Source organism: Eubalaena glacialis, chromosome 2, assembly GCF_028564815.1.
Source record: "Eubalaena glacialis isolate mEubGla1 chromosome 2, mEubGla1.1.hap2.+ XY, whole genome shotgun sequence".
NCBI lineage: Eukaryota > Metazoa > Chordata > Mammalia > Artiodactyla > Balaenidae > Eubalaena > Eubalaena glacialis.
This window is the reverse complement of record NC_083717.1, coordinates 37,914,320-37,926,255: the sequence shown is the minus strand read 5'-3', so window position 1 is coordinate 37,926,255 and position 11,936 is coordinate 37,914,320. Positions and strand designations below refer to the sequence as shown.

At 46.3% G+C, this 11,936-nt stretch overlaps 1 protein-coding gene across 2 annotated transcripts in view; it reads right to left on the bottom strand.

Moving 5' to 3' along the window:
* Window positions 1–214: 214 nt before the first annotated feature.
* Window positions 215–11,936, bottom strand: part of CRTC3 (CREB regulated transcription coactivator 3) — a 106,562-nt gene continuing 94,840 nt past the window's right edge. The window contains exons 11-15 of one of the 2 annotated variants that reach the window (XM_061179900.1): window positions 9,967–10,265; window positions 5,854–6,054; window positions 5,686–5,766; window positions 4,149–4,251; window positions 215–3,695 (exon numbers count right to left, since the gene is read on the bottom strand). In XM_061179900.1, the coding sequence (XP_061035883.1) occupies window positions 3,487–3,695; window positions 4,149–4,251; window positions 5,686–5,766; window positions 5,854–6,054; window positions 9,967–10,265 (893 nt within the window). In that variant the 3' untranslated portion in view covers window positions 215–3,486. The remainder of the gene's footprint in view (window positions 3,696–4,148; window positions 4,252–5,685; window positions 5,767–5,853; window positions 6,055–9,966; window positions 10,266–11,936) is intronic. The other variant, XM_061179902.1, reaches the window with a different exon arrangement.

Below are 11,936 nucleotides of genomic sequence, written 5' to 3'. Positions count from 1 at the left end.
TGTCCTGGGTCCACGCGGCTTCAAAGGAACAGCGTGCCTCCACTTCCTTCTGAACTTCTCTCAGGACTGGGCGCAACAGCAAGTATTAAGAACACGTGAGAAGCGGGCCACGGACCAGAAATCTCTAACTGCAGGCTGAGCTGAGTGAGGAGGGCTCTCCGCCAGTTCACCTCACCCAAGGCTGAAGAAAAACACCAAATGCACATACAACCTTATTGTGCTGCTTTTAATTACGAAAGATGTAAAATGATGCAGTATAAAACTTGGAAGCTACTTTATACAAATTCCAATCTTTAAATATTGTTTAACAAGGGACCTGGGAACTAGGATACTGGCGGGAAGTCTGATTAGTTGCTGTGATGGTTCCATCACGAAGCAGTGGAAGACACACGCTCGGAACCGTCTGTGCATGAATCAGAAGAGCCGATGAGAGGCGGAGTTGGAAATGTCTTCAAATATGCAAATGGACTGGAATATAGATTTCAGCTCGGGTAATATACAGTAGACTTAGGAGAAATGAAACAGGACAATGGAGAATTCATGTTGATCTTGACATCATCAAAGTTTCTCCTGACACTGTATGTCCTGAAAACCACAAACGTACAGAAGGGAAAAACAGAAAATACAGATAGGTTTTTAGTGCTATGCTGTTTAACTGCTAGTAAATGAGAGTAGTACAACCATCGATTTCTTGTGAAAAACTAAATATTGAAAAATAGTTTACTCTGAACTCTGCAGCCACTTCAGATGCCGAGGACCACGCCTGGTTTGTTGCAAAGGCAGCAGTGAGAAGGTCAGGGCGACCCCTGTCCATGGGTGTCCTTGACACCATGTAAGCAACGTGGGTTATATAATGCCCAAAACCTTTTCACAGGAAAAGATGGGACGGATGGACCTCAGGACAAATTGAATTCAGTGCTAAACCTCACTGTCATCATTATACTACCCCAAACAAGTCACTTTTCCCAGGAGCCTCCATTTCCACGAGTCCCTGGCGAATGCCCAGGGGGAGCACACTTCGTCCTGTAGGTCTCGGGGTCTCCAGCTGTAAGACTGCGCTGCTGTGCAAAGAGAGTTGGGACCCTGACACTAGTGATCCCCGTGGGTAAGGCACTGTGTAAAAAGCAAATTATCCTGGAACCTCCATTTTTCAAAAAAAACCTCTCTTAACACATCAGCACTCCTCCTGTCTGAAAGGCCAGATCAGATTTGGGGGTCTCTGACACAGGAAAGGCAGCCAGGATCTGGCTTCTTTTGGCACACTGGGGTGCTGTGTACGATGAAAGGCCCTTTTACTTTAACAAAAACTCACTGCCCTCTCAGATCGGGAAGTTTAACTGGGAATATGGCTTCGAAGGGGAGGCCAACTGCCTCTCCCTGAGCCAGAGCTCAGGCAGGGAGGACTCTGGTTTGACTTCCTAATTCAGTAGCAGGGGTTCAGGGTGAACGTGAGGCGGGAAGACTTGGGCTCCACAGTGAAGATGGAGCAGTGCACGATCGAGGTTACTGGAAAGACTGGAGGGAAGGGATCCCCCTGAAGACAGAAGGAAATGGGACAAGGTCTGGAGAGGTTAACAGCCCAGGACCCTGTGACAGACCCCTCCGGCCACCAGGCACACGTGTCAGATTCAGACCCACAAGGTGCAGCCTTGCTTCTTTGGGTGGGAGCAGTCTGGACCCTTCAGCAACACCCCTGGTGTCTCCTGGAAGGACACCGGCTGTCTGGGCAAAGGCTCTGGCATCTTCATCCCTCCTTCAGTGTGTCTGTCCTCTCTGTGCTGTCTACCCATGCCCGCATTCGGCCCTGTTGCCCACCCTCCTCCCCAGACGGCTTCCAAACCCACCCATCAGGTTTCTGGTCAAGGGCTGGCCTGGACTAAGTCAGAGGGGGCAGGTGGTGGTGGAAATATAGTAATACTGTTTTGTGCTAAGAAACTGATGACTAATGATGGTTTCATAAATTAGGCCTTCATTTTACTATAGACTATTTCTTCAACCTCAGAGAATGAATCTCTTCCTAACGCAATCGAGAGCAAAACCTGGGTCTGAGAGGGAAGATCTTTTGAGGTGGCCAGGACCCCTGAGGTCCCGGCAGGTGGGAGGCCTCAGTTTGCTGAGCCATTCTGGATGCACTCAGAAGACAGTTTCCACCTACCTGCATACTCTGGAGGAGAACAGGGCGTGCAGTCTAACCGTGGATTTGGTCACCTAGTGTTAAAAGCATATTAAAGTGCGTGCTTAACTTAACCACAGGCACAAGTGTTAGAAAAGCTGAAGCTCTGAGAAGATTTGGTAAGGAATAGGAACAGTGAAAGATTAGACTGCCTCACAGCAAAGCAGATTCATTCATTCGTGCATTCATTCACTCATTCACGTGTGCATTCAACGCACGGTTCTGCAGCACCTGCCCAGCGCCAGGCACTTGTTAGGTGCTAGGGGTTCGATGATGACTAAGGCACAGTCCCTGCCCTCAAGGAGCTTACGGTCTAGTGGGGTTACATGAACCACCTCCATTCCACAGAGAAACAGCTTCCCTTTGCTGCTGCGCAGCTGCTGGGTGGGCCCGATCCAGACCTCCAGCCACTCCCTCCAGCTGGTCTGTAGAGAGGGAGGCCTGTATGGTCCAGAACTTGTCTGGAGGACTTCGTGTGTCTCTGAGATACCTGCAGCCCCCTTCCTCTCTTCCCCAGCCTCCAAGAAGAAGCACCGTTCTCTTCAGGCTCATCTATTACCAGGGGATTTTTTTTTTTTTTTTTTTCAGTGACTGAATAAAATAGTCTTCCTTTTCCTCTTGTCCATAGGAAAAGGGGTTCTGAAGCAGCAGAAAAGAGATTACAAACTTGGGGGGGGAAACAAATTAGAATTCAGTTTGCTTAACTCAAGTCTGTTCTTGGACTTGTGGTAAAAAGCCTTCTTCATGTTAGAATTGAGGCCTCTGAGAGAGCCCTGGCCCTCCGCTCTGCCCTGGAACATCCTGCCGCCGCTGAGGCATGATGGCCGGATCAGAGAAGGCATCGTGGGGCTGTGGTACCGTTGCTGGATGCTGAGCCAACTTCCGAAGGCCTGTGGCCCCTAACCGCCCCCCACTCCGGGTCCTTTCTTCAGTGTTGACTGAGATCAGTGGTTCTGAGCACTACACAAGGCTACTGAGGCCTCTCGTTATATTTTTACACATTGACCGATTAGATGACCAGTAAAAGATGTAACAGTTGTGGTGACGACCAATTCATCGGAAGCCCCAGAGCAGCCTGCCTGCAGCAACAGGACCTGTGCCGCAGGCCTGAGGGGCGGCGCCCAGCTCTGTGGTCTAGAATGAGCCACGGCGTCTGAGATGGGACCTCGTCTGAGAGCTGGGAGCCAAGGAATTGGTTCCTTCCGTGTCAGAAGCCCGAGATAACTAAAGCCCAGGGGTGTAGCTGGCTCCGTTCTATTCCGTTCTGTTTTAGCTGTTTCAGAAATAAGTCCTCCTGCTCCGTTCCCTTCTGCTCACAGTCGGTCAGCTCGAAACGTCTCTTCAATAGAGGGGTCGAGCAGGCCCAGGCTGGAATCACTTAACATGCTAAGTCCGTCCAGGCTCAGGGGTTCGATCTGGAGCTCTTCTTCCAATGGAAACGGAGTGTCCACGTTTAGGCTGACCTCGGGCATGCCTGCCAGAGCACTGCCGAGGTCTTTGAACAGGCTGGTGCTCGAGTCTTCTGGAAAGAGCAGCGGGAGGGGAAAACAATGCGCATTAGGAGGTGTGAGGGCCCAGGTCACTAAGAGGACACAACTGATGACAACCCCCAAAACGCCGTTGCTGTCATCTTCCCAACCAGGACAGTCATCACCTGTGTCCCAACCACTCCTGGGCCTACGGTTTTGCTCTGGAATCTATGTTCTTTTCAGTCAGTCCCACAACTCCCAGTTTTGCAGGTTTTCTCCCTTGGAACAGTTGTCAATCACGGGAAATTAAGTAGTTCGGAAAAGGCTTGGGTCACCAGGCCCCTTCCCCACTGCCTCACAGTCTCTGGGGCTGGACACCTGCATCTCAGAAAGGTAAAGTTGAGCTGCAGGACTTTCATCTTCTGCTTTATATAATGTTATGTTGTTTAAACTATCTTACAGTGGTATCTGTAGGAACACAGTGAAATAAAAGAAGCAGCACTCACCTGTCAGGATGGTGTTTGGGAAATTCCCACAGTTGGAATACAGGTTTGGTCTCAAATGAAAGGAGTCCTGTGGTTCTCGGGAACCTTGCTGCACCAGGGGCACCTGGAAGCATTAAAGGTCACGTTGTAAGGGACGGTCTCTATTTCCAAGGACAGAACAGTGCAGTGTGCTCCCGGGGCAAAACCAGACGTGAACGCTCTCTTACAGCCCCTTCTCTCCAGGATCCCAGAGTGCCCGGCCGCTGCGACATCTGCTCAGGCAGGCGGTGCTGCGGTAGAGGAGGGGTCCCTGAGGGCCACACCTGTCCCTGTTTGCACACTGCCTGGCCCTCTATGCCAGCCCAGCAGACACCACTGGCCATGGATTCTGCGGGCCCTCTGGTCTCAGCCACCTCCCCTGAGGCTCAGTACACAAAGGCCTCTGGGAACGACCACCTGTGGAGCCCTTCAAAGGCCCTGTCTGTAACCAAGGAAGTGATGGGCTCTTTTCCTCTTTGGTTTCTAGAAAAAGGAGAAAGCAGAACCTTCTCCTTCTCTCATGCAGAGGGAGGAACCACAGGCAAGCCCCTCTCTGCAAGAAAGCCTCTGTGAGGATGGGTTAGAACTGGGACCTACTTTATTTATTTTTTTTTATTTTTATTTTTTTGTTAATGAATATTTATTAACTATATAACCTTTGAGTACCAGAGAAACTCCAATATGTACAGATCACCATGAAGTTCCCAGTTTCTGGGGCCTACTTTAGGTGCCATTCCTGAAATTAATTTTTAAACCATTTAAAAAAATCTTTCAAAAGTAGGAGTTTCCATCATTTTTTCAGAAACACACTGACTCACCTAGACTCAAATGGCTTCTTTAGAAATTGGGGAGGCAAGGACTATTGGTTCTTACCACAAGGCTTCCCCATGGCCTATTCAGGAAACATCTGTCTTTATTTATTTTACTGTTATTATTATTATTAAGTTCTGGAAAGTGCTCTTTCTTCGCTCCATAATATATCCTGGAGCCCAAACCATAATTATTGAATACTATAAAATCTAGGGATATTTAAAAATGGTCTGTGTTAGGGAGAAACTAAAAAGAAAAAGAAAAAGGCTGAATGAAAGTACCTTCGGGATTGACCCCTGCCCCAGCCAGGACGAGCTCCCAGGAGGCCACACACTGTGCAAGGCACAGCAACTCAGGCTGAGGCAAAGCCCCTCCCTGGGTCTGAGTCTCCTCAACACGATAGATAGATCTGTGAATTGCTACGGTTCCTTTCAGCATCAGTGACTCTACAATTCTATGGCTAGAGTGTCATCACAAGTCTTCTACCACTTGTTCAAACAGGTCCTCTGCTGAGGCCTGACAATTAAATAAGGCAGCCAGCACCAGCCTCTAGGGCTTGGGGCGGTGCCAGGCTCTCCTAGCCGCTGAGCACACCGGAGGTCAGAGAAGTGCAGTACCGAGTCTGTTTGGTGTGGGTTCCACGCACGGAAGAGGCCTGACTGTGGCAGTTCCTGCTCCGAGGAAGAGGCAGGCCCCGGCGACCACTCACCTGCTGAGTAAAGGCTGGGCCTGGCCTCATGGACTGCTGGTCAAAACTCACATCTGGGAAGAAGTTGGTCAAAGATGAGCCCTTCAGGAAAGAAGGAGGGGACCATTTAGCTTGGAACTCGGGGCGACCTAAGCGTTCCCTCCTCCTGGTGTTCCCGGTGGGACTCACCTGGGCTGTGAGGAGCTGGAAGTCTGACTGGGGCAGCGAAGGGGCTGCCTGGGGCTGCTGAGCAGCGGGCTCCTGGGCATGGGGCTGCTGCAGCAGAGGCTGGGGGAGGTCCTGGGGCGTGGGGTAAGGGGGCGGGGGTGACACTTGGGCTTGAGCTTCTGTGGGCAGGAAGGAGAGCGGGCTTCGATCTGAGGACACCATCTGAAAAACAAAGCCACCAACTACTTCGCTTCTGAGTTTCTAGTAGTAAGTCCTTTATGATTAGGAAATGTCAAAGTGAGGAAAAACCCTGAGATTTTCCTCACCCTGATAGTCTATACTATGCTCTGAGAAGCCCAGTTCTGTTCCTTCAAAGTATATCTCAACTCTCACTTCCCCACAAAACATTTTCCATTCAACGACAATTTCTATTGTTTTAAAAAACAAACAAAACAACACCAAGCCAATTTAACCAGTTTCATCTCAGTTTTCTCAGTGAAAATCATGTTTGTTTTTTCACAGCCAAAACTTCTGGTTAAAAATGGAAGACTGAAAAAAGCATTTAGCTCTGCTGTCTCCCAAAACTCTCCTAAAACCCCTAAAACAACATTAAACAACCATAAACATTAATAAACAACACTAAAACATAAACAACATGAAAGGATAAGTAACAACACGAGGACAAAGATAATGAGAAAGAAGAAAATGGCAACAAAATTTGGAAAATGAAAAGCAGATGGACAAGTAGTAGCTGGCTGAGCAGAGCTGAGAAAGCCAAATGCAAAGCTGGCAGCGGGGAAAGTCAAGAGACACTCTGGTTTACATCACAGAATCCCTAAAGGGGTCTGGAACTGGGGCAGCAGGCAGCAGCGGGTGAAGATGGAGCTAAACCTGGAGGAGCTCGTGGGCAGCAGTTAGGCTCCAGAGCCCTTGCGTGGCGGGAGACTGAGGGCTGTGCTCTGGAGAGAGTACAGCTCAGGGTCTCTGGATGGGGTGCACCAGACCCTAGAAGGCAAGGCACTCCTGAAAACACAGGGCTTATGAGAAAGCCCACTATCGCATCTTGAGTCCTCCACCTCTCTTTCCCAACTCAGCTCTCAGAGTGCTGGGATCCAGGCACATGCCAGGAGCAAGATCAGGATAGCATCCTTTGGGGATCTGACCAGGCTGGGAGAAAATCCAACTTATGACACCAGAGGTTCCCCAAGGAAATGGCTGAGCTAGATCACTCTACCATGAAGACCATACTCAACAAGCCCACCCACCTACACAGAGCTTCCAATCAGTTTTTGTGTGTGTGTGTCCTGTTCATAAAAACAAGCAGGGTGCCAAGGATCACCAGACCATGAGGAAAGCATGTGAATGAAAGTCAGAGACCCAAGCAGACAAACTGAGAAAAGAAACTTGGAGAAGTCTATGTAGGAAGAAGTAGTCATGAAAAACAACATTATCATTATAATATTTAGAGCTATTAAAAAATCCTTATCTGTTAGAAATACATATTAAACTATTTGTAATATGTACTTCTATATACATTTTTTAAAAGTAGGGATATGGAGGACTTCCCTGGTGGTCCAGTGGTTAAGACTCCGCACTTCCAATGCAAGGGGCGTGGGTTCGATCCCTGGTCGGGGAACTTAGACTCCACGCGCTGTGCGGCACAGCCAAAAAATATATACATATAAAAAAAAAGTAGGGATATGGATAAAACAAGATTATAAAAATGTTGATGATTGTTGAGGCTAGATGATGGGTATAGAGGATTCATTATATTATGTTCTCTATTTCTATGCAATTTGGAAAATTCGTATTACAAAAAATAAAAATAAAAGAAACCGGAATAAAAATTACCACTAAAAACCTCAAAGAGATCAAAGATGATATGGCATCCATGGAATAAGCATGACACTATAAAAAAGGAACATTCAGAGAAGAAGAAGAAAAAAATTCTTGGCAATTTAAAAGTATGAGAGCAGACATGAAAACCTCAACATAAGGGTGGAAAATAATGGTGAGAAACTCTTCCAGAAAGAAGAGAAAAAAGACAGAGAGAGAAAAGAGGAGAGAAAAAATAAGGATGTTAGAGGAAAAGTACAGGACATCCAACATTCATACATTCAAGAGAAAACAGAGAAAACTGAAGAGAAGAAATCGTTGAAGAAATAATTAAGGAAAATTTCCCAGAAATGAAGGTAATGAGTTTCCAGATTGAAGAAACCCACCAAAGAGCCAGACTCATATCAAGCCACATTATCTTGAAGTTTCAGAACACTAGGGACAAAAAGAAGATCCCACAAGCCTCCCGAGGGGAATAAAAAGGAGATTTAATTCAAAGTATTAAGAATCAGAATGCCATTGGATTTCTCAATAGCAACTCTAGAAACTAAAAGGCAATGGATTAATACCTTCAAAATTTCAAGAGAAAATTATTTCAAATTTGAATTCTATGCTTAGCCAATTATTAGTTAAATGGTGGGCAGAATGAAGACACGGTGAAGTCACGCCAGGTCACATGTACTCTTTCTTGTAAAGCTACTAGAGGATTCATTTTTAACTGTATTGAGAGGAGATCTACCCAACCCTGAGAGTTTGGGATTGAATAAGTAATACATACAGAGAAAAAAGTAAGACATTTATTAACTCCCAGGAGAAAAAGATGTTCATTTTGTTATTTCATAGTAAACTATGGTTCAACTCTGATTGTATTATTATAACCATGAAAACACTATAAACACTGAGTATTGCTCTAATCAAAACTATAATAAACCACATTGTGAAGATGAGGAGGGTGAGTAGGAAATATGTGTGGGGAGTGGGGAGTGAGGGGATTGGGGGAGTTGAAAGAGAACTAACCCCTAATCTTGCATGGTAGGATGTCATTAGATAGTACCTAACACTAAAAATCTAGAACAAAATAAGCATGAAATAATGCTGATATACCAAAGAGAGTAGCTAAAATGGTCAAAAGTAGCCATCTCCAGGCAGTGAGAAATATGGCTAGTCGGGGAGGGAGGGGAAGACAACTGTAATTTCACAACAAGCCCTTTAGAAGTATTTGACTTTTTAAATTATGTGCATGAATAACATTGATTTTTTTAAAAATATTTTAAAATATTAAGCAAACAAAAAATGAAAATATCTTTAAAAGGATGCTTTTTATCTCTCCTTAAAATGTAACTAGAAAGCAGGAGTAATATTTTTATATCCTATAAAATAATCTTGCAAAATAGAATTAAAGGCAATCCAATAACATGAAAATAACCATTAAAAAAACAATTATGAAATACCCTCTTACCCTCTCCCGAAAGGGATTACTCATATAATAAAGATCCCGTAGCTACTAATTGGTAAAGAGTGACTAAAAACTGGACCTGCTAACTCCTTCCGCTGTGCTCTGTCAACTCTTTCTTGCTAAATCATTACTCATTTATAGTGAAGTGGTGAGTAAGTGATGCTATAATGTATCTAGGGAGTGACCAACAGGTTAAAAACATATTCATTCATGATGGTAGTAAGAGCCACCCTAAGAACTTAGAATAGAAACAAAGTCAACAAGTCAAAATATGACCTTCCCACCCTAAATTTCTGTAACAGGCTTGTGACCTCAAAATGTGCCTCTTTCTAAACAGATTTATTTGGGTCCTTTTACAGAGATATGATCCTATTGTACCTAGTATTTCATCAACAATAGAAGTATTGTTGATGAAATCTGTTGTTGTAATTAGGGAAGAGGTCTAACCCAATATCAAAGCTTCAGGAAGGTATTTAAATGTCTTCCTTGGCTTTCCTCTGTGGCTCAAAGTGCTCATAGAGTCAATTATTGATCTTGCATACCAAATTTAAAATCCCAACCTGTCTTCCCTTAGCTATTTCAGACATGCCTGGATTGCACCCTCTACACCCGACCCTTTCCTCCAGCTCCAACTTCACCAGAGTACTGCAAACTGTTCAGCATTTGCTTAAGAGCAATCAACACAACAAATCTGCTGTTGGAAAATCATTAGTGCATTCTGAACCATTTGATTTCGCACAGAAGTGAGAACTGACTGCATTTCAGACCTCACAGTGCTCGGTGTGAGTACCTAATCCAATTCCTAACCGCTTCAGTCTGTTTCGCTGTTCGTTTGCTTTTACCTGCGAGGCAGGATACGGCTTCAGTGGGCTGGTTGAAGAGAGCTGTCTGCTGAAACTTTGATGTGCTTCGGGGCCAGGAGAAAGCGTGAGAGGGCTGACGGGAGGCTGCCTACGCCGAGAGGGGCCGCTCAGGTTTGTGGTGGAAAGAGACGGGTTGCTAAGGGAGAAGAGACGGAGCGAAGGGTGAAGCGCAGAGGCGTTGGGAGCAGATGCCTGTGGGCGGCTGTTTAGGGAAGAGGAAAGCGCTGTCTTATTGAGCGTGGCCTGGATGGAGGGGTTGCTTCGAGAACTCTGCAGACCTAGAAGACAACACATTCACAAGTTACTTGTCATAATTTCAGACCAAATCTTCTGTTTTCCAAAGATTAAAGAAAACTCGACTTCCTACTACTTGTATTTGATGATGATTCTGTATGAGAAGGAGCTCTGGGCAACTCTCCTACTGAAAATGGTACCAACGGCAAAGAAAAGGTACACTAAGACTGAGAGGGACGAGGCCATCAAGATGAGAATGGCTTTTTCTCAAGAAGAAGACTGTGTAAACCACACTGGGAGAGCTGGACTAGGTAAGCGGGGTGGGGACAGCAGAGGCGAATGTTCAGTGTACTCTGTTCCCACCCAAGGAACAGACCCCAGGGCTGGACAACCAATTCCGCGCAGGGCCCCTGGAAGCCTCTGTCCCAGGCGCAGAGCCAGGACCCTCAGCTGCCTTCACTGAGACTCGTGGCTGTCGGGGAGCTGCCTCACTGGGCCCGGCCCTTTAAACACCCTGAGCACAGCAGCTAAGGGACACTCTCCCAGGTCTCCTGCCCCAGGGCTCCTTTCTCTTTGTTTTTCTGGCTCCTGAGAAGTTGTTCATCACGGTCTACTCCAATTCAGGGAAAAGGAAGCTTTTGTTGGTGCTTTGTTTTATTTGAAGGGGAGGGGTGTGAATTTTAGCAAGAGAAAGAGAGTTTGGGAAAGACATTTCCATGACACATGCTGCAAGGGCACAAGCTCCAGGAGGCCAGGGACCCTGTCCTATGCCCTGCTGACTCTTTGGCACCCGGCCTGGGGCCTGACAGAGTGGCTTCACTCCATAAATAAATGCTGCTGCTGCTGCTGTGCATCTCAGCGGGCAATCCCCATTTTTCAGAGCTCGGCCTACTATTCCTGTACCAGCAGCTGGGGTGAGCAGAACTGGGTGTTGTTTCATGTCGGTAAAAAGTTAAGTATTAGATTAAAATTATGGAAATGAAGAAATGACAAAATAAAGCATTTTTAGCTGGCAAGTGATTTTTAAAAGGTAGGAACGATGTCTCTTCGACTGCTCAACTCCCCATGGAAAGGTCAGAGATGCAGCTGGCTCAGATAAGAATTAAAATTAGAGCTAAAGATATGAATTTAGACTTTTTAAAAACCCACCCATTCAGAAAGAAAGCACACACATCTTAAAAAATGTACGTGCAACCTTGCGTACCATGCATTTTTAAGGAGCGCATAGAAACTATAAAAACTTAAGCACTGGTTCTGACATATTCTGGACAAAATAATGCTTGTTTGAGGAAAATAAGAGCCAGCAATTAAACACAGGATTTTCAGCTGAAGCAGTGTCAAAGGCTGTACTGGAGAATGCCAGCTTCCCCAAAACCCAAGGGAGCTAAGTGCCAATGCTGCTTTACTCATGTGACCTTGGATGTCCTTGTTCAGAGACTTCACCAAGGTCACATAAGTAAAGCAGCAATATAATAAAATGACCCCAAAGACCCCAAAATAAAGATGGTCTCTGGGGCTTCCCTGGTGGCGCAGTGGTTAAGAATACACCTGCCATTGTAGGGGACATGGATTCGAGCCCTGGTCCGGGAAGATACCACATGCCACGGAGCAGCTAAGCCCGTGCGCCACAACTACTGAGCCTGCGCTCTAGAGCCCATGAGCCACAACTACTTAAACCTGTGCGCCTAGAGCCCGTGCTCCACAAGAGAAGCCAC